This window comes from Anopheles moucheti, chromosome 2 (genome assembly GCF_943734755.1).
Source record: "Anopheles moucheti chromosome 2, idAnoMoucSN_F20_07, whole genome shotgun sequence".
Lineage (NCBI taxonomy): Eukaryota > Metazoa > Arthropoda > Insecta > Diptera > Culicidae > Anopheles > Anopheles moucheti.
The window spans coordinates 23,742,838-23,770,288 of record NC_069140.1 but is presented as its reverse complement, the minus strand read 5'-3'; the positions used below and the strand labels follow the sequence as shown (position 1 = coordinate 23,770,288).

Here is a 27,451-nt window from a genome sequence, read left to right as displayed (position 1 = left end):
ACCATTCATAGCTTAAGGCCGTCCGTTTTTACAAACTTGCTGGATTTAGCTCCAAACAAACGGTCAACAAAGCACTGATTATCTGGCAAAAGTGAACTACCGAACGTGGCACGGTCACTGCATACCGTTCCTGGTGCTGATGAAAGCGAAAGATCCCGTGGCGACCAACTTGCGAGTTTGGGGTTTTTCGTCTTCATTCAATGGTTAATGGGAAATTGATGGGTTTCACGTTAACCGCCCCCGCCATGTACTCACGAAAGAAGGCTTTAAAGTAGGTATCGGACCCGCTACTAAAGCTCTTTGCAACAATTGCACGAAGCACACAAAACAAAAAGGAAGAACAAACAAACTGTGGAAAAGCTTCCTGCTTTTATTTATCTTTCCGTTGGTGCTTAAAATCCATCGGCACAATCGTATTTCCACATTAAAGCCAATCAGAAGCAATTTCTTCAAGGTTTTCTGGACGAACCTTTTCCAAAATCACCCTTTTCGAAAACGAAGACAAATGAAATGCGTTGCTGAAAGCAAACGTGAGCTTTTCCCTTTATCTGGTTGTAAAAGCGATTGGCGGTTCTTTTCTACACGTGCCTGCCGACGGAAAAATGGATCCGCCCGCTTATGGCAGCAAGATTCAACCAGCCTGGCACCATAAGTCAATTCATGTTTCATCGAAAGCGGCAGGCTGGGTGGCATTAGGGGGTTTGTGTGGCACCCGGAGCATTGGCACTGTCACTGATTCGTACGGACAGAAATTCAATTTGCACATCAGTTCAGGGCAATTGAATGGTAAGCTTCATCCCATTGAGTGAATGAAAGTGGATGTACATCGATTATTTATGTGTTAAAATCGGAATAGAATTGCCATCCTTTGTTAGGGAGTTTGTGGAAAAGGGCAAACTCCGATGAAAGAGCTATTTATTATGTTTTGTACCTATCTGGGTGTTATCTTAATAAGCTGCGAATGTGAAAGAAGACGTACAACTATCTGCAGTCACACCACATTTCGTTAGGGTCGGCCTGTTTCTAAAGCTTCTTTATGCTAAATTATTTGATTTATGTACAGATATTTATCTCAGCTCAAGCACTTATCGTCCTTTTTTCCAGCACACTACTAGCTTACTCACCTGCGATTTGCATGCCCTCGGGTCCAGCGTCTGTCTCTTGTCTTTCGCCCACTGCGGTACGATTGGTACCAGTCTCCACCAGCAACAGGTACCACGACGGGAGTCTCCGATTCAGCCCATCGCCGCTTCGTCCTTCTCACACCACCGGCCGCATCCTGCCCGGGATGACTCGTGTCTTGACCAGCAGCTGTCCACTCGTCAGCCACTTCCTTGAAACCTTCATCATCGACACCGCCCGGGTCGTCCTTTTCGTTGCCATGGTAGCCACGCTTCGCTTCCACCGTCGCTTCGTTGTCTGCCCGTTGGTTCGGTTGGTTCGTTACGCTTTGTTCTTCGTACCTCCGATCCGGTGGAACCACCTCTTCGGATCTGTTTCTTTCGAGTGGATCTTCGTAGCTAGCGTTACCGAATGCAATCGCCGCCAACGTCGTACCGTTGATGGGGTCTGGGAAGATGGTGGAAGAAATGGGAATAAATCGATTGAAGGAAGTAGAATGGACGGCAGACCAGGCACGTCACGGTGGGCGGTTCGGTTCAGTGCTCCGCTGGAGCGGTTCGGAGAAGATTAGCTAAACGGAAGTTAATGCGGGGCATTATTTGGTATCTGGCTACTGCAAAAACCGATACGATTCGGATTCTGAAACGCTGTTGTGATGGTTGTTTTGTATGGCAAGGGAGCAGAAAATTGGAAATGATTTATGCTCGTGAAGCGTTGGAAACATAATGTTATTCATAGCTTCGATGTCGAGTATTTCGCTTGAATCCGTAAGCATAAATTCGATTTCCATACGGGGAATACAAGAAAATGTGTAATTCGACTACAAAGGATATCGCTTACATCATCGACTGACTGTGCCTAAATTCTTTTTAGGTGCCTCAAAGTTTATTTGTTCTAGAAAGAATGGTGCATCAATTTTTCCTCAGATCAGCATCGTGTTATAATAAGCACTGTGCTGTCATTTGTCTATGTACAAGAGATAACAGTCCAAAATCGTTACATATTCTTTATAGGAAATCTTTGCCAATCCTCAAATAAAATAAATCCTCAAGGACGGAACACTGACGGACACGGTGATCTTCTACTGTTCTTCATGAGTCAACCTACAGTCTCACAATACAACTATCTACCTATCTACACCGCGATCTACGGTGACCGCTTCTAAATTCTCAATGCCATTGTTGAATTGACCATGTCGAATTGTGGGTTTACGATGGCAAAGTGACTGTTGAATACAACTTTAAGTGAGTTTACGATCTGTGTAAAACCTGTGTAGCTTCAATAACAGTAGAAAAACAAAAAATACCCCATGCTGTTAGCTTAGTGATTCGAATGAGTTTCAGATGCTTTAGACAGTTTGATAATTATGATGATGTTGATTATTTTTTTGTTTTTATCGCAACGCTAAGTACTCGTCCAACAACTAATGTCCGAACGGGAAATGAAGAGAAAATATTCCTGCCCAAATCACGTCAGCACGTAACCATCACCATAATGTCCGCCCGTATGGTTTTGCACTCAGTTAATCTCCCCATTAATGTGTCATGCCGTGTAAAGCTCACCCACACTGTACCACCGAGCAGTGCTGCTGCACGTCGTGCACGTGCCCACTCACTCCACTCAGCGGTATGAATTATGGTACGCCTGTACGGTCTACGCTGCATGGACGAGAAAAATGCTTTCCAATCGGATCAAAACGCTCCATCAAACCATGTACTGGTCGGCAAGGTTTTGCTGCGCCACACTGGATGGGAAGTACATAAACTCTCGTACCCAGAACCTAAGCACTGCTACAACTCGTCCATGTGTGACAAATCCCGTTCCCACATTGCCACTTGCTGCTATTGTGCGGTCTTGCGCCCGCTGCATGCAACTTCCGTCCACAACCAAGCTTCGCTCACAACGTTATCGTTATCCTTACCTTGACCGGCGTGTTGTACACCGTCCAGCGGCGATTCGTAGCAGCTTTCCAGCGACTGTTGCAGGATGAACGTAAACACTAGATGTATTAGCGCTAAGATAAATATTAATCCTAACAGAAGCCACACGATGTGAACCGCATTGCTTTGATTCATGCGAAGGAAGTACCGCTGGTACAGCATTTCCACCTAAGGAGTAGAACCGAACAGAAGAGAGTAAAGGAGAAAGCACACCGTTATTTAGCTGAAGGAAAACAACACGAGGAAAAGCTCATTAGTTGTCGCCATTAGGACAGTACGGGTGCTGCGACCCAGAACGTCCCCAAGATATTGGTTGCAGCTCGACGGTGAACGTGTATCCCATCGAGCGCTTGTTTCGCCCCCGTCGGATGTGTGCGTGTGTGTTTCGACTCCATCCTGACTAATGGTGACGACAGATTATTGCCTGCAAACTTCCTCCATTGGACGCTTTGGTCGATACATGCACGAAGACCGTTGGACGCCTCGTGGGATGCGACCGCTATGAGACTAGTGCGAAACACAAGGGACGACGGATTGTGATTGTGTTGATTATTACTCAAGCTCTTTGCTTGATCACTTAAGGAAGTGATTGAACACTGATTGCAGCTTGTCCGGGGAGACCCGGACCCGGCCAAGCTGAACGGAAGGCAAAAAGTGGAGAATGATTTCCATTGGGAAAAGATAATTTATGATTGAAATGCGATTGCTGGGAAAGTAAAACACTTGGGAAATGAAGGAGGTATAAGAAACAAGCAGGAAAAAAAACTACACTGTGCCAATATTAATTTAAAATGTCTTGTTTAATACTTAAAACATTGTTGTCTAGCGCCAAACTTTCAACAGTTCTTCGATTCATAGCGGTTTTCAGGTTTTCACTTTCACGACGTAGCATTTCCATTCTCGGTGCTCTCAGAAGAGCAACACAACGTACCTTAATACAGTTTAATTAATATTGCATTGAACAGCTCGTTTTTAAACTCGTCCATCAAGCGAAATACAGCCATACAGGGGAAGGCTTTGGAATGCACAAACATTTCAGGCCATTAATTTCCAGAAATCTTAAACGCGCTGATTGTTTCCACAGAGAAAAGTTGTTGAATTCGGGGAAAACTTTCCCAACGCGTTGAAACCCTGTTCGGTATGAGTAGCAACAATTCAAACTCTTTAATGTTTTAGAAAGGAGTTTGAGCAGTATGACGTCATAGGAACGACTGGCTACTGAACCGGAGATAGCAAAAGGTTGATGATACGGAAGCGGTAATTGAATACCCACTACAACTTCATTGTCTTACAGTTCTATTGAAATTGCTCTTCAGTGACTTTAATAGAAAATGATGATGTTCCTAAAACGCATTGTCGACAGACAGTTCGTAATTCTTCGACTATTCGATTCGTCAATCATCTTTGATTTTCTTTAAAGAAAAAAGCCTTATTACGAGAATTACTACTTCGCATTGCTTCATTACAACTCAATGTACTCCAACGTATCAGTTAACGTAATTGAGCCTTCTGTTTCGAGGCTCTTCCTTTGTAACGGTTCCGATTGCGTTTCCGAGTTTGAGTGGTGAATGGATAATTGCTATTGTTGTCGGAACTCATTTGTCGTCCCGAGTAGCTCATGTCAAAGGCCTGTCTTTTCCCACGTATTTATCACTGCGACTCGTCTGACTCTAGAGCGCGTAGGGTAATAAACATTTCAATTTGTCAGTGATTTCTTAACCCACGCCCAGTGAGAATGATGTGGTGCGAAATGGCGAACGTAATGAGTGGGTTTGGAATGTTAGTGAAGCCACCGCGGTAACAACATAATTCAATCAAATTAACTTCCATTTTATTCTTGTCCAGGAAAATAATTCACGCTTCCGATAGGTGCAACATAACAGCGAGTTTGTGTGAAGTCTTTGTTCGCAGAATAAATGCCACTCTGGAGGTAGATCAAGACGATAGAGTTTACTTCTCACTTTTCCAGGCATGTTTGGATTTTTGGTTCAGAAACATTTCAGAAATGGATGAGATAATTGTAACTAGAATTATTTAAATTATATAATTAAACCATAATATAAAACATTTAATAAGGGAACAGTTTCACACATGCTTGTTGCTACCGCAGGTCGTACGATTATTATACGGTCACTAGTATTTTTAGATTTAAGCAGGGGTAAGTCTTCACACGATAGGACCGGTCCGAAATCCCATCCGGACCTTTACGCCGTACGCAGGACTAAATATGTATATAAATATACGAGTAAACAACGCTACAGACAGCCAAAAATGGTAGGTCTAGACCACTTGAGGTGGTTGGGCCGATAGAGAGTTCTTAAAAGTTACAAGGAATATCATAACTTTACTCGAAAAATAATGAATAAGGTAGACAATTCAAATTATATATACGAAGCACTGAGTCAGGGCTCTAATAATTTAATAGAAGGATTTATCAAACGATAAGAATGATTAAACTAATTAAGATACATTTACATTATTCGAGAGCTCGTATACTTAAATCTATCGAATATTAAATATTTTTTGTAAGTGATTGTATAGTTATGGAAAAATGGCGAAATATTTGAACAATTGAAAACATATTTGATATTTAAATTCCATATTTAAATATCCATGATCTTGAAAAACATAATTTGAATTTCTAAACACCTGCATAGAGCATCTTTTTTATATGCCTCTTGAAAATTATCTGTTATACATAAACCCGAACAGCCGTATGGTTGTGATGCGCATCGTATTACCAGATCAGTTTATTTGACGAGGTCAGTCTAAAATCTGATGCAGTTGCACCAACACAAAAGAAAGATAGCTGTTCGTGAAAGACTTTCGGAGAGGTAACAAACCGGCTTCGAAAATTTCCTTCGAAAATTTCCATTTTCGTCAAGCGATGTAAGCAAAGTACACATTCCCCACCGACACTGGTAAGATACTTAAACAACGCGGATAAATTTACCCGGTCTGCCAGACTGCATTGAAAGTACTTACCGCGCTTTCTTAGCCAACCACCTTTTGCTTGCATTTACCATTAATCCCTCCCCGCTAGGCAGATTAAAACGCGCCAAAACTTCGCCCAACCGGTGGAAAACTTTCGTTTGAGCTAAGTTTTGCCACCGACAAACAAACGGTGGTTGTGTGATTTGTTGCGTCCAGTTTTCTGAAGCCTTGTTTGACTTGTTTAACTTTAGTGCATGTACTCAAAGCATGCCGGTACGGTTTGGAAGCAATATAAAAGCAAACATGCCACGGTAAAAGGAAGGGATTACATTTTGTACTTCGAAGGAGTAAACCGCAAAAAAAGGTCACAGTTGATAAATTTGTCAGTTCGCTGGTAAATACATACCGGAGTACATGCAAGAAACCTAAAGGAAAGGCATTTTCATCAAGGGTTGATGAAAATGGGGATGTTTGTTTCGTTATTAAACCAATGGGTTTTTAGAGGCACCGGTTAACAAAAAAAAAATAATATTTTTACAAACATTTCCAGCACAAAGGCGTGGGCCGTTGACTGCAATACAACGAAAGGGTACAACCAATCAAACCCATCCCCCCTCTCCCTCCTTCCGACCGGCATTGTCGGGTGACATTCCCAACCATGAGGAAGCATTAAATATGGATAAAGCCTGGAGCACCTAAGTAAAGCAAAATCCAACCCTGCCAGACATTTGCCCTGACGGCTCTGACTGGATCGTCAGTATGACCGGTCAATTTGATGAAATATTTTAAAATACATCACCGGGATAGTGTTGCATCCGAGATGTGATGGAAGGGAAAAGCAGGGAATGTTTGCTTTTCATCCGACTAACTAATGGCTTCTGATAAAGTTAACCTTTGTCTGAACATTACCCTAAACCCATTTTGCTACAGAATACGACAGGGGTTGAACAAAACAATATGTCGTTTTTTTCTTGTTGTTGTAAAATTCCGATTCAATTCCCTCCCAGAATGGTTATTCTTACACAACCCACAACTGTGGTATGTTCAAATGCCTTGCGATACAAACCCTGAGAGCACTTGTTGCTCGTTTTTTGCAGACATTTTCATCTCGCTCCGCGAATTTTCCGCACGAAATTGGGTCAACAGATTTGCCTACTGCGCCAGCAGCACTGCTACCCGCCACCAGGCCACTTTTCGCATTTCTTCACCGAAATACCACCTTCCGGGAATTGTTCAAAGCCCGGGCACCTATCCAGCAGCGTGCCACCTCTTTTTTGTCAATAATTTATTACAACGAAACAGTGATTTTGAGTGATCCCGACATCGGTCAGCAATGGTGGCAACAGGAATGGTTTTCGAAGCATAACTTTGAAGGCATGCGCACATTTTTGGCACATTTTCAGTTGCGGGAAAAGACAAGGGACGGGATCGAAAGGGGGTGTTTTGGTTGGAAATCGTTTAGTTCTTCGAAGTACGGTAATTTTTGTAATATCTATATTAACAGAAATATCTCTAAAATAAATGAGTATTTCTTATATTTCCCTAAGCACAAATCACGAGCATGGCACGTTTGTTGGATTGAATCATCAATAAATAATTAAACACAGCTGATTCCAATGCAGCCCAGGTGTCACTGCTTCCAGCGTCACTGCAACTGTGAGTGTCAATCCCCGTACCATTGTCGTTGTGGGTCTGAGCAACAGGCAACTTCATTAACTAAACCGGTTGGCAGACAGACGAAAGAAAAGGACAGGATCAACTTTCACAGATTGGAGCAGTGTTTTGCACTTGCCTTACCTAAGCTTGCCCGTTAATGAACCACCGGCAATGGTGATTACACTGCCGACGGAACGAAACGTGCCTCCGGTTCCGATGGGTCGTTATTACACCCAAGCACCGGTACGCTTTGCAAATGACCTTTTTGGTCGTAAGGGGCAGCGCGTATTTGGCGTGCGTTTTGTCGCATACAGTGTAGTGTGATGAAGGAAATTTGCCATAATTATTTTCCACCGTTTCTTTGCGGCTGTGGAGAGCGCGAACGATGGAGGCGCCTGGTAGTTTGTTGTTTGCTGGCAGCGGCAGATAATTGAAGGTAACAAGTGCTGCAGGCGTATGATAATTCCATCGAAATAATGGTAACTTCCGATGTGTTTTAATTATGATTCTTGTTAACAGCTAGTTTATGCGTTTTGCAATGGAAGTTACTGCTTGATTTATAATGTGCTTAACGATGACTTTGCTTAAGTGCACAACTTAATTATATTTGACAATTGTTCTTGGTACTACCATGCACAAAAGAATGGTTTCTCTCCTACTTCTTCTCAACAACCCCGACGAAGAGTCAATAAGAATACCGTTTATGAAACATCATTTTTGCCTCAACACGACAGACGAGTGTGTGCGTGTCACGACCATTACAGGCACAACCTCACCCAAGCACAGCTTATTTCGTTATCCACTCGAAATAATACACTACAACAGCTCCTTCAGCGCGAAAGCGGCACAAACAATAGACAAGTGCGGCAATCTGGCCTGCAAACCTCCCTCCACCCGACAACCCAATTTTATGATGTGACAAAGACAAGGTAACGACGTCATACCAGCAACGATGGGCGGCGGGCGAAATTCTTCACCCCACCCAAAACGTAGCGCCAACGGGAAAACCTTAAGATCTAGTACCGGACCGATCTCAACCAGTAAGATTGTTAGGGTCCACTAGTCCTTTCCAACGTTTCCGGTTCTGCCCAGGGCTGGCCCGAACCACACCAAGTTTGTCCGATTTTCCCAGCAATCACTTGGGCGCAAAAATAACGAGCATCAATTTACTTCCCACCCTTTGCCAGCACCCAAAACCCCGACGGGCCCTGGAACGGAAAACCCCGACCCAAAAACCCGGTGCTGTTTTGTATGTTTTCATTGGGTGTGTGTGTCTGTTTTTTCCGTTAGTTCTTCTTCTATTTTCTTCCAAGGGTCTGCTTCCAGTGCACGACAGAAATTCTGCACCCAAGGGACATTTCCGGCACGCAAACTTGCACGGTGTAAGGTTTGCTACCGCTAGGGTTGTCAAGCAGTGGCGAGCTAACAAAACGGAAAATGATAAAAATAAGTCTCCGAAGGAATGTGCCTGCAATACATGGACATGGTTCGGTTGAGTTTTTTTTCTTTGACAGGAGGTTCTAGACTGAGCAAAAAAAATGTTTCAAGCAAAGGACGGATAAAAGCACCAAACGAGACGACCAAAAAGCCCACATTATCCAATGTAAGATGCTCCTGTTGCGTCGACTTTTTTCGACTTGCGTCTTGTTTTTCGTTTCATGCCGGTCAGGAGGTTTTATTGTCGTTACTTTCACTTTTTCCACCAAACCGTAGCAATGTGCGAGTGTGGCTTGTTGTTGCTTTTTTTTGTTGATCATACGGTTTAAGCTGATACCATCCAATTTACATCCTGGGATGGAGGAAAAACGAGACATTGGGGGGAAATAAAGAAGGAAAAAATATTGGGCGGGAAATGAAATTCTTACAAGAACAAAGACACATGGTATCGCATTTTCGTTCCTTAAACCCATTTACGCACGGATGGTTTATCTCTAACTCTGCCATTTATTTATTATTCCTCAAGAATATACTCACACTCTCAAGAACTCTGTTCAGGTATTTGTTATGGCCATTATTTGTTTTGAATTTGTATTATTATAACAACTTTAGCACTATAAGCTTAATGATGTACTCTGTGGTCTAACATATACCAACACAGCTATGTAAGTAGTTAAGCAAATTACAAGCATGCTTCCCAGCTTAGATGCAACAACTGCAGAAGCATCACAGCATTAATTCGAAATAGCATCATATTATTCAATGTCCGTTCCGTCCGAGCGCCAAGCTCATTACATGGCAGCACGGAATAAATCACTGGCTTATATGGGTGCAGGTGCGTATGACCACACGAACCACCATTTCAGCAAAGCAACTGTCCATTGTACAACCACTTGCATCTCACGATCTTACCTTACACATAAATTATCAAACCCAGCCGGGAACGCCTTCGCGCCTTCAATGCTAGCAAGGACCGGGGCACAACAGCTGAAGGGTAATGAATTATTTGGAAGCTAACTCGCACCGCAATTCGCCCGACCAGAGGATGATTTTTGTGCGAACCAATCAAAGCACAAATGTGTCTCGGTCACGTTAGTGAGCTTAAACGCATCACAACTTTCAATGCATTTCTTGGTACTTTAATATCTTCCTCTATGCATTTTAATTACTCCATCAAATGCACTAATTACCGCTGACCGATTGGGTGCCGCACGGATAGCACTGAGGAACCTTCGCGGTAGAAAGTAAACTGTTCGCGATACACGGCGCCAATAATAGCTACGAATGAGTAAAATAAAGCTGTTCCCCGACCAAGCTGTTGGTAAACTTTCCAAACTCAATTCACGCCCGCTGCACGATGAATGCAATTAGCAGTTACACAGCTTTGCATAATGGGTACACTTCTCACTTCGTTACTTCGCACTGATGCGCGTTTTTGCGCACTCATCGCCTATTGAACGTGGTGGATGTTGGAAGGTGGACGACTACCACGGTGACGGTAACGTTACTAATGGGTAAGTATATTAAAAACTTTCGACGAAAGTTTACTGCTAGTACGAGACTCGAGCGAACCGACCACAGAGAGGCATATTTTAACCACTGGGGAACACAAGTGCACCGGAAGGAAAAGATGTTGATTGTGGGGATTCTAGTGGTCAGCTGTTCTTGGCTACCTTGAGGGTTTTTTTTCTGCTTTGTAAGGACTTATCTACTTGTTTGCGTAAGATTACTCTTGTACAGTTTTAACAAAACTTATTTAAACCAAGTAATTGTAAATGCCTAAAATATGCACTTGTTTTGTAAATATCCCATTATACAAACATTATTTGATAATTCTAGTGGGATCTTCTTCAGTATTCATTAGACCAAAAGTAATCATCAAGAAATACCGATATTTCAAATGTGGGTTAAAATTATCATTTAAAATCAAATGGTTAACATTTATCGCTTAAGAGACGGCAAACAGTCAGCAATGGGGCTGTTTATGGGTTGATGGGCTGAGAAAAATCTCTTGTCTTCTTTCATTGACAGATAAGAAATATATTATTTTACTTTATCTTTTCAGTGATTTTTGTCTGTTTTATAGATGAACTTTGAATTGATTTTTATCACTTTTAAAGTTTGTTATTATTTAATATTGTAAGAAACCCATATGTTTGTTTGTTTGCAATTCTTGAACGTGTATACTTTCTCGTTTAAAGCTCCCAAGCTAATATCTACGATAGTTTTCGACCTTCTGAGGGTATATTTAGAATTTTTGATCCAAATGTAAAGTCACAGTGTTACAGTTTAAGAACACTAAGCAACTTATTAAGTTTAATATTTTTATATGCAGTGGAACTACCGCTAGCCTTTCAGGATGTTGAGGGTCCATCTAATCTTCATAATTTACGTGTTTCTAAAATGTTATCGTAGTTGTTGCATGACTTTTTCATATTTATTCCATAGAACATTCTAAGAAAATTAATCAAATCCAATACTTTTAAATTGTTTAAAAGTAGTTTTGTAGTCTCAAACAGGAAACGTTTAAAACGCTCGTTAATTGTAGTACAAATAAAAGAATAATAATTACAATTCAATAATGCATTCAGATAAGATGCATTGATTGCTGAACCCGCCAGATATGAAAGTAGTTCTTAAAAATTTATGAAAGTAAAAACTTAAATTAAATTAAACTTACTAAAGTTTAAGAATTGCCAAAACTTAAAAAGTAAAAATCAATTCTTAAAAAGTTAAAAGAACTTTTACATTTTGCCACACGATATCATCATCTACACGAACACAATTACTGGATTGAACTCCCATGGCAAAAAGCTTACAACGAAAACTTTACGATGAAAACCTTCGTAAATAATGCCTTGAGTGTAGCACCACTGCGCAACAAACTTTCATATAAGAAGTGCAATCAAGCATGCAAGTAGTCGCAGTACAAATAAAATATCCATACGCAAAACAACATAAACCAACCAAGCTCCCGGTTGCGCATTTAATTTGATGTTTGTACTACTCGAGTACAGCTACGTACACGCATCGTACAAAAAGGAAAATCCATACCACCTCACTGCGAACCTAAGGGTCTTCAACCATCGTGCCGTAAAAGTGCATCCATAGAGAAGCACGACTCACTCGCGGTATGAATGCAACAACGCACAATGGCGAACAAGAGGTGCACTTGCACCGGTGTGGCATTGCCGTGCAGTGCAGTTAATAAAGGCTGCGAATAAAATCTCAACATCATCTCTCGCACAGATACACGCTAGTGCAGTCGAGTGTTATTGCCCGAAGAAAAACTATCCTCTCGAAAGGACAGCTGAATCCCATCGCCCCCGGTAGGATGTGCTGCGTCCATGTTCTGGTGATATGTGCTTCATGGTGTGTTTCCCCGTGCCTCATTTGCCACCGGTGTGCGAATCAGTAACGTCGTAAATACTCCACACGAGCTTTGCAGCGTGGCAGGCTTATGGGTTTGTATGGCGGTGGCACATTTTCCCCTGACGGTAATATGGAAACAAAAACAACGGCTTTCAACGGTGTGCCGAAGGAAGCAGTGAAATCTCCACCGATTGCTCACATATGGACTGACAGTGTTTTCCCTTTGCGATGAATCGTTTGATTGAAAGGAATGATTATGGGATAATTTTCACATTCTTTCCGAAATTCCTTACAGAATTCCAGGAAATTTACCGACTGTGTAGTAGGAACAAAAGGCTGCCCGTTGGAGGAAACCCAGAAGCACTACGTGTATCTTTCTGGCTTTACCTCGTTGTCAGACACAAGAGTTGCTTTGAGAATGAATAATTTTCAGCTTGAAAGCTCTGTTCAAATTCACTTTCATTCATTGGAAGTGGGTGATGCAAATGAAACTGAAGGCAATATTTTACCTCCTAAGGGAATTGAAGTATATAAACGTGTCAGCATCGTTGCGGCAGCCAAGGCAAGTATTGTACGTCTCAATACGCAGAGGTTTTCTCTCAGCGGTTCAACACAAAATTTTTTATTTAATAAAAATCATTTATACATTCAGATTTTGATAGTTTTATCTCTCAAAAACAGAGTTTTATCAGTAATAATATCTTATTTTGATAATTAAACTTCAAATAAACAAACGAACGTATTCATGTTTGTCCAAAGTTGATACAGGAGGGGATAATTAATAATTCATTTTTCTCTGCCATCATTGAAATTCATTTCACAGCTTTCACATACCTTTCCGTGCGATGGATCTTCCGCAGCAGCTAGGCATGCCTCAAAAAAGCACTGTATCAACATATTCTTTGATTCCTTTCCTGCACTGAAGTATATTTGCATCACTATGCTCAAAGCTATTTTATGCAAACATAATAATCAAATGGAGCTGAGCAAAAGCATCAGTAAAGTCGGAGCGATACTACGGAGGCACTTGACTAACTCGTAATTAACATTTCCTTTTATTCGTGTATTTTTGTTCGATGGCAAACCAACACGAACATGTTCATCTTGCTCAAGCTCAAAGCAGCATGTTGGAAGCGAATACCCCTCAAAACTTAAAGCATATAAACTGCTTGGCTGCTGGCTCCGTACGTACTGCCGTGAAATGTGAAATGCACCATTAGAATGTATAAACTTGGTACAGCAAAAAGTAAACGATGTGGTTACGATGGTTTCAGTAGCATGAGTGATAAAAACGGCATCCTTTACCGAAGACCCACAGGAAAAGATAAAACCCCTTTCTTTTTTTTTTGGCGAACCTGCCAACCATACCAAGCAGGTCGTAGTGATTAGGTATCGTTTTGAAAGCAACGCAAAGCTTCCTGTTCATACCATCGTTCAACCACTGCCGCCGACGAAGAGCTGTGGGCAGGTGCTACACAAAGAAATATATCACAAAGATGGGCCACTTCTTCTCCTGGCGCTGGTGATAGCGCTCAACCAGCGCTTTCTCCATTGATTTTCCCAGCGACTGGAATGTCATATTCCATTGTGCCTCGGTGCGACACTTTTCCCATCAATGTCACGACAAATTCACCGCCAACAGCAGCCACAGGCCCCGCCGCTGCTGCTGCTGGTAGCCCGCGATAATAGAGTGATATAAAAATCGCCCACCAACAGCTTTAGCACAATGTGCTAACGGTACAGACAGCTTCCTACAGCTTCTTGAATGTAATCGACTAAAAAAAAACAAGCGTCTGAAAGGGTTTCGTTGTGTGTCTTTACCATCGAGATGGAATACCCTGCGGAGCATAGGAACTGGGCAGCTACAGGAACCGAGACCTCTTCCGTTTGAATCGCTGGTCTACTATTTGTGCACAAATTTTATATGCGAACAACCCGGAACCATGCGCCACAGCGGGGCAACGGCATTCAGGGCGAATCAAAGCTGGAATTGGTTTACTTGGGTGGCTTCAATGCACACTTTTTAGTGCGCTTCCGCTGTTCAGTGGAGTGCGGCAACCCGGCAACGGCATGTAACTGAATGCTTGAAGCTTGGGAGCACTGTAAAAAGCGTCCATTTCATTTGGCGTCCATTTCTTACGGCCTTTCCCTAGCAAGAAGGACTCGAATGTCAGATGCAAAAGCTCGCGCAATTGCATCGGGGGCCGCCCGGAAGCGCACTATTGCCGCATGTTTCTTACCCATGATTTTAACATGCTTATTCTCATCGCACTGCCGGTTCCATTGACTTATTCCGTCGAGCAAATCTACCGGCATAGCGCATTCCTTTGTTCCGCAACCAAATGGAACACTGGTGCTGGGAAATTAAAGTGGGGGAAAAAAACGTTACTATTTCGTTTGCGCCATCATTCATCAGAAATGGTTCCCGATCGCACGAGTGCACACGGATGTGCATTGGAATGTGGTCATAGCAAACGCAATACACTATCGCAGGTGCGAAAGTGAATAATATTCGATGTTTGCAGCATGCAGTCGGCGGACGAGTACGTTATTTATGTTCAGTCCAATTTCCAGTTTTATTTATACACGCCATGCTTCGTCCGTATTTTATCCAGCACCGCAGGGTACGGCGGTGCAGTGCGAATAAAATATTCAAAACAAATACAATTACTCAAACAAAACTGTTCGAATGCAGCAACGCGTACATATAAAAACAACACATAAAACGCAAACCAGCGTTCCTGATGATTACGATCCGGCAGCAGGTACTTCCCGGGGGCTGTTAAGTGCAACTACGGGGTTTGAAAAATAAAAATAAAAAACAAAACTAAAAATCCATCAGAAAAACTTCCCTGTTTGCTTGCGTACTGGATCTGCGCTATATACTCAACGAGATCCGCCCGACTTGCCGCTGGGATGGCAAGTTACATCGAAATGTCCGAGCAGCAAACATAAACGTCAGCGAATGGGTACGTGCATTCGCCAACTTCCCAATGTCCGCGAAAGCAAAACTTTTGCCCTCCCTCAAACACCTTCGGCCCCGGAACTTGAGACATCTTGCTGTTGGGAAATTTCTTTCCCAAATGGTGTATAAAATGGAATTAAACGACACGAAGTCTGTGTAGACGACCGAGCGGATGCAAAACCATTCCAACCATTTCTTTTCTCGTTTTGGTTGCTGCAACCGGTGCGCTCGGGAACTTTGGCTACCCGTAAAATGTGTCACGAGCACGATTTGTCCGCGCATTTTCCTACCGCTCCCGCCAACCCGCAGTAGATTAAATGTAATTTCACCATCTTGAAGCGAAAAAAAAAGCGAAACGTGCAAACGGAAAATCTTATCGCATTATCCTTGAGGCCACGCAAAACGCTTCCCGTTGCGCTTTGGACGTTTAGTGGGACAGGTGACGGCAGGCGGACGCAGTGCAGCAGTTTGGTGTGTGTTATTGCAATTTGACTAGCCTAAGCCATTTTCTTGGAAGGAACGGCCGCGTTACGCGAGTCTAACTTTGATGAGAAGATTACGTGAGCTGTTATTTAGCGATGTTGACGCTGTGTGCACTTCTGGAGGATGTGGCATCGGAGAAGCTCTGATCGCGCTTTACTTTTACCTTTTTTTTTTCTATGCCGACCAAGAACCGTAAAGACCGGCATAGTGGTGGAAAAATCGTTATCACGGTCGGACACGATGTAAAGCATTTGCTGTTGTTTCATTGCCTCCATTACCTACCTGGACATTTTTGAACTTGTGCGAGCAGATGACTCCGTTGAACAAACATTTGACCGTGTTCCAGCAGCGGGATGTATCGAACACACCCTCGGTTGTGTTGTTGATGTTTATGTTATTCAGCGGTTCAAGCTCTTCCTGGGCTGTGGGGTGGAAAAGCACAACAAATTTAAAATAGAATCATTGATGTGGAATTTAAAAATCTTTCAACATTAAATCGTACCAAATTAAAGCGTTTTTATATTCGTGACGAACGGTCGTATAGCTTAATCTTTACCTAAGGTACAGTTTACATTTGTTTGAAGATATTTTCTTCTCCAAATAAAGAAACATTGAAAGGTCTTACGCCTGGTGTAGCAGGCCGGAATTTAACTTAATCGATTCGTGATTAGTGCGTGAATTATTTATTTTTATTTTAGATTTTCAATAAGCGAGAGAACAACTATTAAGTTTAGAATTGAATTTCCAGTGTTTTATTATACAAAAAATGTCGCCACTGTTATATCAAGGGTAGAATTGTGTCAGAAGACTCAAAACCATAAACCTCTTGCATTTATTTGGAAGGAACGAGCGAGTTGCGTTCGTAAAAATGAAAACGCTTTAATTCTATGACTAGATAATTTTATACAAAAAAAGAGAAAGAACCGTTCGTCGGTTTTCGCCTCAAAAAAATAAGAATAAACGAAACTGATTTTTTTAAAACAGAAAACGAGGTTCGCAATTCGTTCTTTTTCAAAAAAAAACTGAATCGTTCTAGTACACTAAAATGAACCATTGTTCGCATTTCTAATTATGGGTAGACAAGCCGGATCACTATTAACTAGCAAACTGTTCATAATATTGCAAATATATCAGTTCCATAAAAAACGAGTCATTTGCGAGAAGTTCTACTTTTATACATAAAATCCCGTCTGAAATATGTCGCTTGTTTAGATAAATTTATTGTTACCTCCATATCTGAAGATTTCGAGGAAAAACACGACAAACTAACTAGTTTACTCGGAAAATTACAATATTACTACGAAAGTTTGAGGAACAAATATTTAGATGTTAGCAGCAATAATGAAATAGTTACTTAGAGAAACAATATTTGCCGATAGAAGAACAGATCTAGTTCTTTCATTAACGTTCGTCTAACCTGCAACCATTCTAAAAACATAACACCTTCGGACTGTCGGCTACTGGCCAACTAACGATGTTCCATCTAATTGTTTCGGGAGCGATTGTGAGATGAGTGCCTAATCGCTCTCCAATCGGTGTCGGACCCGAATCATTTAACGTTCGACCTCAGCTCATCGCAACCCTCCCAATTAGAGTAATTGGCATTTAATTGCCGTGTAAACCTGGCTAATGTGGTTTTCTTTTCAAACAGATGCAAACCGAATGAAGATCAAGTTCCCAGTTCGCCGCAATCAACTACAACACTGGCGAAACGCAGCACTACACACTGTTGCCACATTCCGTTTTCTTTCTCTCCTTCCTTTCATCTCTTTCTCTCTCGTCGGTGTTAGCTACTAATTACACATCGGTCGGTTGGCAACCATGGACACGTGCAGTTCCGACACCGGATCCGAAATTGTAATTGAATCGCACGGAGCAACACGACCGAACGAGGTACTACGGTTCCGGTTAGTTTAATTGTCATGAATGGTGTGCAGGATCGTTAAAACCACCCCCGGCCATGCAATTGCCCTGCATCGATTGTTAATTCCGTTCAAGTGTTTGTAAGTAATGGCAGGAAAGGTAAATATTCTTAACCAAATAGTACGGCATATACAGCTGCGATCCAAAATCCTGCCTGAGTAAGCGCAGCGGCGTTTATCATCAACAGGTGTTTGCGGGTTCGGGCACTCGACGAGCGCGTGAGTGCCGAAACCGTGCCGGAAGGCGAATCCCGTCGGTGCGGTGCTGGCTCGGGCCGCTTAAGTACTGCTTACTGCCGCCTTCACAATCAGTAATCGTGCCCTTAAGCTATTCAGCATCGATTTTCCCGTCCGAAGTGGCGCACTGTTTGCCTTTCTGGAGCCTTTCCACGAATATTCGATGAAAGATTTTTCTCGTTCACTTCCTGCCGCTGCCAGCAACAAAAAAACGAAGCGACGGAAAGCTCGACATAACTGGCAAGAGATGAAATTTCACGAGATGCTACAGAGAAAAATGGAGCTTTTCCTGAATGCAAAGCGTTTGAATCATCTTTCAATCGAGTCAGTGTGAGATAAGTATAGAATAGTTGATGGTGTTGTTGGTTAGTTTAAAGTGTGATCGCATGAAAAGTGATTTTTTGCATCAAAACTATTTTCATAAAGTGAAATGTTTTGTAATCATCAGTTTGATAGATAACAATGTATCTCACAAGTAAGTAACATATTTTTTTAAAGCGAATATGTAATAATTCCGCATTAGCTATTCATCCCAGAGATGATGGGACCAACTGACCAACTCAACTTGGGATTATTGAAAACTCTTGACTTATTCTGTGCTGTGACACACACACACACATAAACCGATGACCACAACTACTCCAAATCATCCTTTAACCAATGTTGAGGTTAATCGGAAGCACTCGTTTAGACATCATTTATTGAAGCATCTTTCCCATGTGGCTGTGCTATCTGCATCATAGTAGGCAGGCTCACGAGAACCAGCTTGCTACCGGAAGCTTTTGCTCCATTCCGAGTACAGCGTACAGCGAAACAGTAGCATCGAAGAGAAATTATACGCCCGAGGACGTTCGGAACGTACATAAACATCATATTTCATAACTGCAGCCCTGCTGGGAGAGGCTTATCATGGTTGGTTTCTCCAGACCACCGCCCAGACGGAGTACGGTATGAGTCTTAAAGAGATTTCCAACATTCATGCGGTTCGTACAGCATGTTTTGAGTACGTCCATTCAACATAACAAAGGCCTGCGATGCCTACAAAGCTAATAGCAACAAGGAATCGTTTAGGGGCCGAACTATATCATGCGAGGATAATACCACACCGTACCGAGCAGTACACCCTTTTCGTGAGTTAAATGATGCTCCATTAGGTCCGCCTCACGTTACGCCATGCCATGGTAATGGATGGCATTTTAGAATGCCCCCACAGGCAAAGGATTTTGACGTCGACTTCAGGAAACGATTACAGTGGCCAGACCAGCCCCCCTTTCCCATTCATAACACTCAGCGCGAAGAGATGTGTTATCTGATAAACGTTCGAATTATTTTTGGGGCGATACCTGTACAGTAATGGCCCCTAACAGCTATTTCGATGATGATGGTGATGATGATGATGATGGCGCTGTTGGAATAACTTTGTCCGTAAACTCTTATTATTTGCCCCAACACGTGCCGGGCATGCTGGAAATTGATAAAAACAAGTTTTGCAAACTCAATTATGTTGTTGATGATTGTTACAGCTTGGCAACAGGGCCGGGTCATGTGACCACCCAGTCCACCCCGCGAGGTAAAGAGTTACAGCGGTGATAAAGAGCTTTCATTATCAGTGTACGGACGAGCATTGTTGCAGCAACTGTCAAGTGAAGGAAAGGAAAGTTGGACCAAACTTTTGCCCACCGAACCTTTGCCATCATCGATGCCAGGGTGTCAATACAGCGATTTCGTTCATTTTTTGTTGCTATGGTTCCAAGTTTTCTTCGTGTGTCCCGACTCATACCGTTTGTCATGTGTGGTGACAAAGAGCTTGGAAGTCGTTAATCATCGGCAATGGCTTGGGATAAAGTTTGTCTTCCTTTCTTTGTTAAACATCCCGCTTTGACAGCTTTCGACAATTTGCAGATTGTGTATTTATATGTAGCTCAGTTTTGGGGGAATATTATCACGTCTTTACATACATGCTTGAACCGTGTACACAAAAAGCCAAAGCCTTGGACAATTGACTTGATGACAATTCAAGTAAACATGAAGATTACCAAAACTAACGATGAAATAATTGCTCTCGATGGTTAGTTTGATTGAAGAAGAATTGCTTGGAACAATAACTTAATGCAAAGCGTGAAAAGATTACTATAAAAAATGCGTTGTGTAATCGTTCCACACAGTCACCCAATTCGCACACCAAACAGAATAAATTAATAAATAGACTACGTACTGACATTAGAGATGTCTGATTTCCCTACAACGTTCACTCTCGGCAAACGATGGGTTCCACCAAATTCCATCCGATCGCAAAACCATTGACACACGACAGACACCATTTGGTGCTTGAAATGCGCTCCTGGTTCAGCTGAAGTGGACACCCGGGAGTGTGTATGAAGTAAACAAAGGCAAACATGGGCATGATTACATTTGCCTGTGCTATTTGCCTCCCGGGGGCAGTACGCTGTGTCTGTTTGCGAAATGCGATTCCTTTGTGGCGAAGATGGCAATACACCACCCCTCCCCCGAAAAGAATATGGTGCTCCATTGTGGAAAACCTTGCCTTGCGAGGTACTTCAAAGCAACGAGATGTTCTGGCGCGGCTATCTTCTTGCCGCTACGTCTCGGTCAAAAGAAAAGTAGCGAAACGAAAAGTAAGCGAAATAAAACCGTGTAGTGTGTTTGATGCATTCGAAGAATTCGTTCGATTCGTTTAATGGCTCGAAATAAACCATCCTACCATCGATTCACAGTACGATCGAAAACACACCATCCAGTCTACAGTGCCATCGTATCAGCACCGTACCAGTGTCGCCGATCTTCAAACAGCAAATTGGTTTCGCTTCGGGTCCGAGTGAAGCGGTGAATTCAATTACCGAAAACTTCGCACCGTGGAGTTCGGTTCGGAGCTCGTAGTCGACACGTGTTGCATGACAAACATGACACCGACAACCGAGTCATCCTAATGACTGTTGGGACCCATTCTTCATGACCAAGTGCCGGGACGTTCTGTTCCCGGCGAACAAAACACGACGCAGTTATGTTGTCCATAGGAAGAAAGAAAAAAAAAACACGGACGACCTAACCAAATACTGGAGAGTTACCCGTCGTTCACATATCGCACGGTGTCGGGCAAAAGCTGAGAACAATTTAATAATGTATCACCCCCCGTACAGTGTCATGCATTGTAAATTGAGCAAACAGTTCGCCCTGTTACTATTCAATGCTGCTTGATTTAGCAACAAACCGTGCAAGCATGTTATTGTAAGCTTCCCGCAAAAGGGTAACAATTTTACACCTCGTTGCGTGATTGACCGCACTTCCGTATGTGGAACGGATGGTGAATATTCATTCGGCAGCATCAGCATCAATAAATACATTTTAGCGTTAGACGCTGGACCGTATCCCTTAACCAAAAGCCTGCGAAAGGGTTCGCACAGGCAAACATTAAACGAACTTCCGGGTTGAAAAGTAAATCTCCCTACCGAACGCTCTACGGTTTGATAGCTTTTGGGGGTAGGCGTTGGCGCAAAGCGTACGGCAAAAAACGCCCCGGCGTTAACAACAGCCCGTCAAGAAGCGTAAGCCAGGTTGTCTGTTGGAAAGCAATTTTAACCCCAGAGCTTTTCCCCAATAACAGCAACAAAAAATAACCTTCATCCCTTCAGCACCTCCAGACGCCAAATCTCTCGCCTTGCGCGAAGCCCAAAATTACTATTTATGAATACTTTACCTTCATCCAGCGTGCACGTGTGGTTGGTGATAGTTTAATCTCGATTTACATATCACCTCCCCTGTGCTGAACTGTGGCAACCAATGCGAGGTTCAAAGTTAAACTGATTTAAAACTAGCAAACTACAAAAATCAGTTGCTAATTGCAGTCAGCCAGAGCGTGTACCACACCAGAGACTACAACCATTGCCAGCTATTCCCGTCGGCACCAGCTGGTTTATTATTAATTAATGTAATATGAATTTTTAATTAATGCCACAGCACGAACCGAACCGAGGAGTATGCATGATGAGTGGCCCGGTACGTTCGTGTACCTGCTCCACGTAATGATGTGGGCTAGTCGTGTGTACTCACCAACGACCTCGGTTTGCTTCCTTTTCCTGGGGAACTGGGGATAAAAACGAAACCAGAGCCATCTACATTCGGGCACATTGAACCTAGCGATCTGTCCTTCGGGACCATCGTCGTCAACAGTAACGACACTCCAAGCCACTCGATGGCCCCCGGGCCCAGAAGGCCATACGGGGGGGGCGTTCGAGGAAAAATGAATGGCGAAATTATTATCCTTCCAAGCGATAATTCCATCGCATTCAATTAGGCTACAGCTATGATTAATACAATTTGATAATGATTTCCCCCCGGGCGGTACCGTGCGGCCAGGGAATTGTGTTCGAACCTGGCAGTACTTGGCGAAATAAAAACAACAGAAAGCAATTTCTTAACGAACCTCAAGTTCGCCATTTTTTTTTTTTTGTTTTGCTCCCTCGGGAACACCCTGACATCGTATCAGCAGAGAGCGGCAGTTCGGCTCCGTCGAACAGGTGAAACATACCAATAAACCGTCTTGCAGCACAGGTAAGTGCAACCCAATAGCGTGATTAAATGATTCTGAAAATCCCCATCAGTACCTACCTGCGCCACTGTAGATCTGGAAGCTTTTCTTCCGTATCGATGGTGTGCCGGAGTAGTTGGAGGTGGTATCGTCCAGGTTGAACGCTGTCACGCCGGCCTATGGAGGTGAAGGGGAGAGAGGGGGAAAAAGAAAGAAAAAGGCATACCCCTGTGTTAGTGTTGCGTTTGGGGAAGTAAAACAAAAACAAGCTTAAATTTGCTGTTTAATAAATTTTCAAGGAAAACCAAATTACACCGTAGCCGGTTTGTCTTAGCTGTCTCCCAGAAACCACCGACGGGTGCCTCGGGAGAAATAAGAATAGAATAGAGCGTTTCAGTTTTCCTTTTGCAGCCAGCTCGGTGTTGAAAGTGAGTCCCATGCCCAGCACAAACTAATCCCCGCAAACTCATCCAGCGCTTGGATAATGCACGGTTTGCTAAGCTTACACTGTAGCGGGTGCCGGAGCTGACGAAGACATCGTTAAATGATTCATAAATCACGCCAAAAAAAAGTTAATCCAACAAGCCAAATTGAGTTGGCGAATAATTTCCAGCACCGGTCAGTTATGTCCCTGGTGCAATGATCTCGACTGACCTTGACCAATGCTGAAGGAATCGTTTCGTCGTTGGGCTGTGTTGTGTCGTGCTTTGTGGATCTCATTTTTATGATTGCCGCGATGATAGACGTTTATGTTTTGGCGTTTTATCGTTGCGCAATGAAGTACCACCTACGCGAAATTTATCGATAATTTAGTTAAAAGTAACATCATAATATGGTTGGGGTGTGAGTTACATAATACATAATTAGAGATCATGCAATTTCCGGGTTGTATTCTTCAAAATGTACATCTTGTACATGTAAACAAAAACCCATGTTAGTAGAAGCATTAACTTGAAGAGCTGAAAGCAAAGTACGTACGTAGGATTTATTAAAGTTTCACATCATCATGAAGTCAGCCTTATTATTGCTATATACAAACCTATGAAGCTTCCAAAAGCTCGTTTCTAATAATTCGTACGGAAGCATAAAAACGCAATGTACCCAACAAATCAGGGGCATTCATTTCACTGCTAGGGTTATAAAAATGTAATGTGTACGAAAATTCAATCGATCAGAGTATGCTTCGCTGGCTCTATCAGGTTCGTCAGAAATTCTAAAGACGAACAACAAAGGACACTGTACTACTCAATAATATTGAACGGACCAACCTAACAAATAACGGTCGGACAAATAAAACAATCAGTGTTCGTTGCTTTTTCTATCAGCTGTGTGAAATGGGCATTGAATGTGTAGAACTTATCATGAAGGATAACTCAGAGATCGCGAACCTCAATTATGAAGTTCGACTCTTTACTCAACAATGTGTAATTATAAGTTATCGGAATGTCTGTCCTATGGTAACTGAACATGCAAAATTAGTCAATAAAACCGATGAGGAAATTCAAATTACACTGCAGTTGCTACAGTACTTTTGCAGTAGTGTAAAACCCATTGTCAACATTAATGGGCTGTTATATTTACAGATCGTCAGCAGATACGAAGAAAGCACATTTGACACGCTTCTGATAGATTTCAATTGAACATCAGTGATAATGCAATCCAGTAATAATTGTCTGTTCTTTAAATAATTAAATAATTCATCAATTTATGGGGCGACCCGGTAGTAAGGACTGATTATCCGGCTATGTGGTAAAATAAATATGGTGAGCCAGAAATGGCAGTAGTAGGTCGTTACGCCAAGAAAAGAAAGACAATTTACCAATAGCATACATAATCTTATATTCCACAGAACAACCTTTGCTGTAGCTTTCCAATTTCCTTTAAATTGATCATCTTCTCCTTTTCCTTGCAGTGACAAAACGTCACCAATGTGTCACTACAGAAAATGTGTTTCGGTATTACCAAAACGAGAAGAAGAAGAAAAAAACTACCCGGTGTCGGCAAACACTAAAGATAAACCCATTCATCACTCTGATTCTGATCCTTGTTAACAGCACCAGCAACGTGCTTATCATCATTATCGCATCCCCTGCCTTAGGTTTTGTTAGCTTTCTTTCCATCTCTCGTCTCTTCCGGTAGCAGAAATGGGAAATACGAAAAAAAAATACACCCACATCCTACCGGCATACGCGTTCGGATGAGTTTGCAAAAGGTAACGGCAGGTACGTGTGAGTGAGTGTGTGGTCGTGCATAGTTGCATGCATTTGCATCGTACCGTCCGAAATGAAGGGCAGGATGTTGGCTCTATCGCCACTCAACGTACTCGTTAGCAACATTCTAAAGTTTGCAACGGGTAGCGATGAAGTACAACAAAAAAACTGCACATTTCCGAAATGTTCAGTGCATTTTCCACTCAGCTTTCGCTCTCATCCGTGAGACACACTTATAGCCCGAGGAATGTGGTGCAGTACCGTGTGCGCTTCTTCTCCGGTAGCTTGATAAACCGGCAGCTCCATTCGCTGCATGGTCTGAGGCTTACTTTTCTTATTCGGTCGAGTTTTTTTACACGACTATGCTGGGAACCTGTTGTGCAGCTATCACTGAGTGTGGTTTTCGCGTGCACAGATGCATAACACCATGAAATTGTACTTCCTGGTGTAGCTATGCGCATGTAACATTTCGTTTTTGCTGAAAATTTTCCTGTACCTATAGATTTATCTGCGATAGAAACATTTTTAACAAAAGCAAACTTTGTTTCTCATAACCTATTTTAAAATTCAATATAGAAATACAGAATTGGAATAAGTTTCCAGCATTTTTCCTACAAGTACAACGTAATTAATTGTTCAATTCCAGACCTAAAGGGCTTCTTGTTTTCCGAGCTTAATTTACCCAACGAATTAGGCTTTTTTTTTAATTATTACAAAGCTGTGCGTTCTGTATTCGAGAACTTTCCGACTTCAATGCTCGTTTCAACCGTTTTAGTTGGGCACAAAACAGTTCCTCAGTGATGTTTTGGACTAATCCGTAAGTGCTCATAATGTTGATTATTTTGCCATGATTATTTTACCTTATTTTACCTAAATTTTTTGCTATAAGTAATGTTAACTTTGCGAGTAACCCCGGGATAAGGCTCATAACTGGGAGGAAATGCCCAAATTCATGCAATTTCGACAAAATATGTCGATAATCATCGGCCGTCATAATGGAAAAATAAAATAAAATAAAATAAAAATGCTAACTTTGTTTCAGAACATTTTTTTTAAAGGTTAAGTTTAATTGAAAGAAAAATGCGAAATAAAAACTAAAATGGAGTAGACACAAAGACTTAAAAAATATTACATATTTATTTAAGAGCAAAATTCACAATTTAGCCACACGTTAGAAAAATGTAACAAAAATGGAAGAAATATCAATTTTGAATTGACATTTTATTGCTGCGTTATTACACTCCATTTAACTGAAACCCCACAATATCACGGCAAGGGATGATCAAACGTAATTAAACCGAACAAAAGCTAGACATTGCTTCCCGAAAGCTTTAAGGCACGGCACGGCAGCAACCGGGGGTGCCTTTACAACCATTGTTTTATAGTTGAAAAGTTTAATTATAATTTTGACACGGTCCAACGCTCGAACGAACGACTTTAGACTGGAAATTTAATTACCCTTAATTACTCCCAGATTTCGGCGACATTAAAAACGCCTTTCGGTCGCTTCGGTGCTCCACTGTACAAGATGCAACAAACGGCCCTTTAGCGTGGAACGCGTAGAACCAACTGCAAATGCAATAAAAACCTATAATTACCATAACTCGACGCCATTCCGAGTGTCGGACGCAAACGTGTCGATGAGGAACTGCTTGTTTCGGAATCGTTTCTATCCGCTGTCATAAAATTCCAAATTGTCTTCCATAATCGGCATCTCGAAAACACTCATAAAAATGCCCCCGAAATGCTTGTGTAAATACAATCGAACAACAGAGACAATTGAACAGTATAACTTTTAGAGTAAGCCCCCATGGAAAAATGGTCACGCTGCGTAATCCGTGGAAGCGACGGTAAACAGTGCGATTCGCGTTGGTCGAATGCGTTACTTGTTCGCTCGTTACCCCGCTTAACGCATTTCCGATCAAAATAACGCACCATACAACGGGGACAGTGTAAACATCACCTTCCCCCGAAATGTAAGTAAGTGACTTTTATGGTGCCACTTCTTACGCCGCTTTGCCCATTTTATTGGAGGATCATTGTACAAGGACGGCAAGAAATAAACAAACTCAAAACCGTTTTGATGCCGCTGACGGTGTGCTGAAGCGACTGAAAAGACGATAAAGTAACAGCTTTTTGCCTTTGCGCGTGCATCGATCGAGCGACTGCGGAGAGCAAAACAACCAAAGACACGGTTTATGAACCTGTCCGTTTTTCTGAGCATTTGATGGACAAAACATTGGGGCCGCACCTTCACGCCCAGAACCGTTTGTCCACCGGTATGGCAGAAGGACCAAACCAAACCAAAAAAAAAACAGCAAAAGATTATAAATGATGCTGGGGGATTATAAAAATAGAGCTGCTACAAAACCGTGCACACCGAACGCGTAGTCGGCTTCACTTTACGACCTGACTTACCGGAATTGCTCTTACGTTCGGGCCACTTCAAGCGTGCGAAAGCGATTTGGAATGAAAACCGATGACACCATAAAGCGCGCACAAGCATGGAACCCGCCGGCCATTTTCTTTGATTTTGCGCCAATGATTGAAATGGCGCTTACAGTTTATTCTGAAAGCTTCGCAAACATCTGACGGGTGAGGGGGGGAGGAGGGCGGAAACCATCATG

The 27,451-nt window shown here is 42.4% G+C and overlaps 1 protein-coding gene across 1 annotated transcript in view; it reads right to left on the bottom strand.

The window, feature by feature from the left end:
- LOC128296863 (adenylate cyclase type 6) overlaps positions 1-27,451 on the bottom strand; it is an 80,661-nt gene that overhangs the window by 11,363 nt on the left and 41,847 nt on the right. Inside the window, exons 4-7 of the mRNA XM_053032371.1 lie at positions 22,695-22,791; positions 16,192-16,331; positions 3,044-3,230; positions 1,125-1,569 (exon numbers count right to left, since the gene is read on the bottom strand). Coding sequence (XP_052888331.1) covers positions 1,125-1,569; positions 3,044-3,230; positions 16,192-16,331; positions 22,695-22,791 — 869 coding nt within the window. The remainder of the gene's footprint in view (positions 1-1,124; positions 1,570-3,043; positions 3,231-16,191; positions 16,332-22,694; positions 22,792-27,451) is intronic.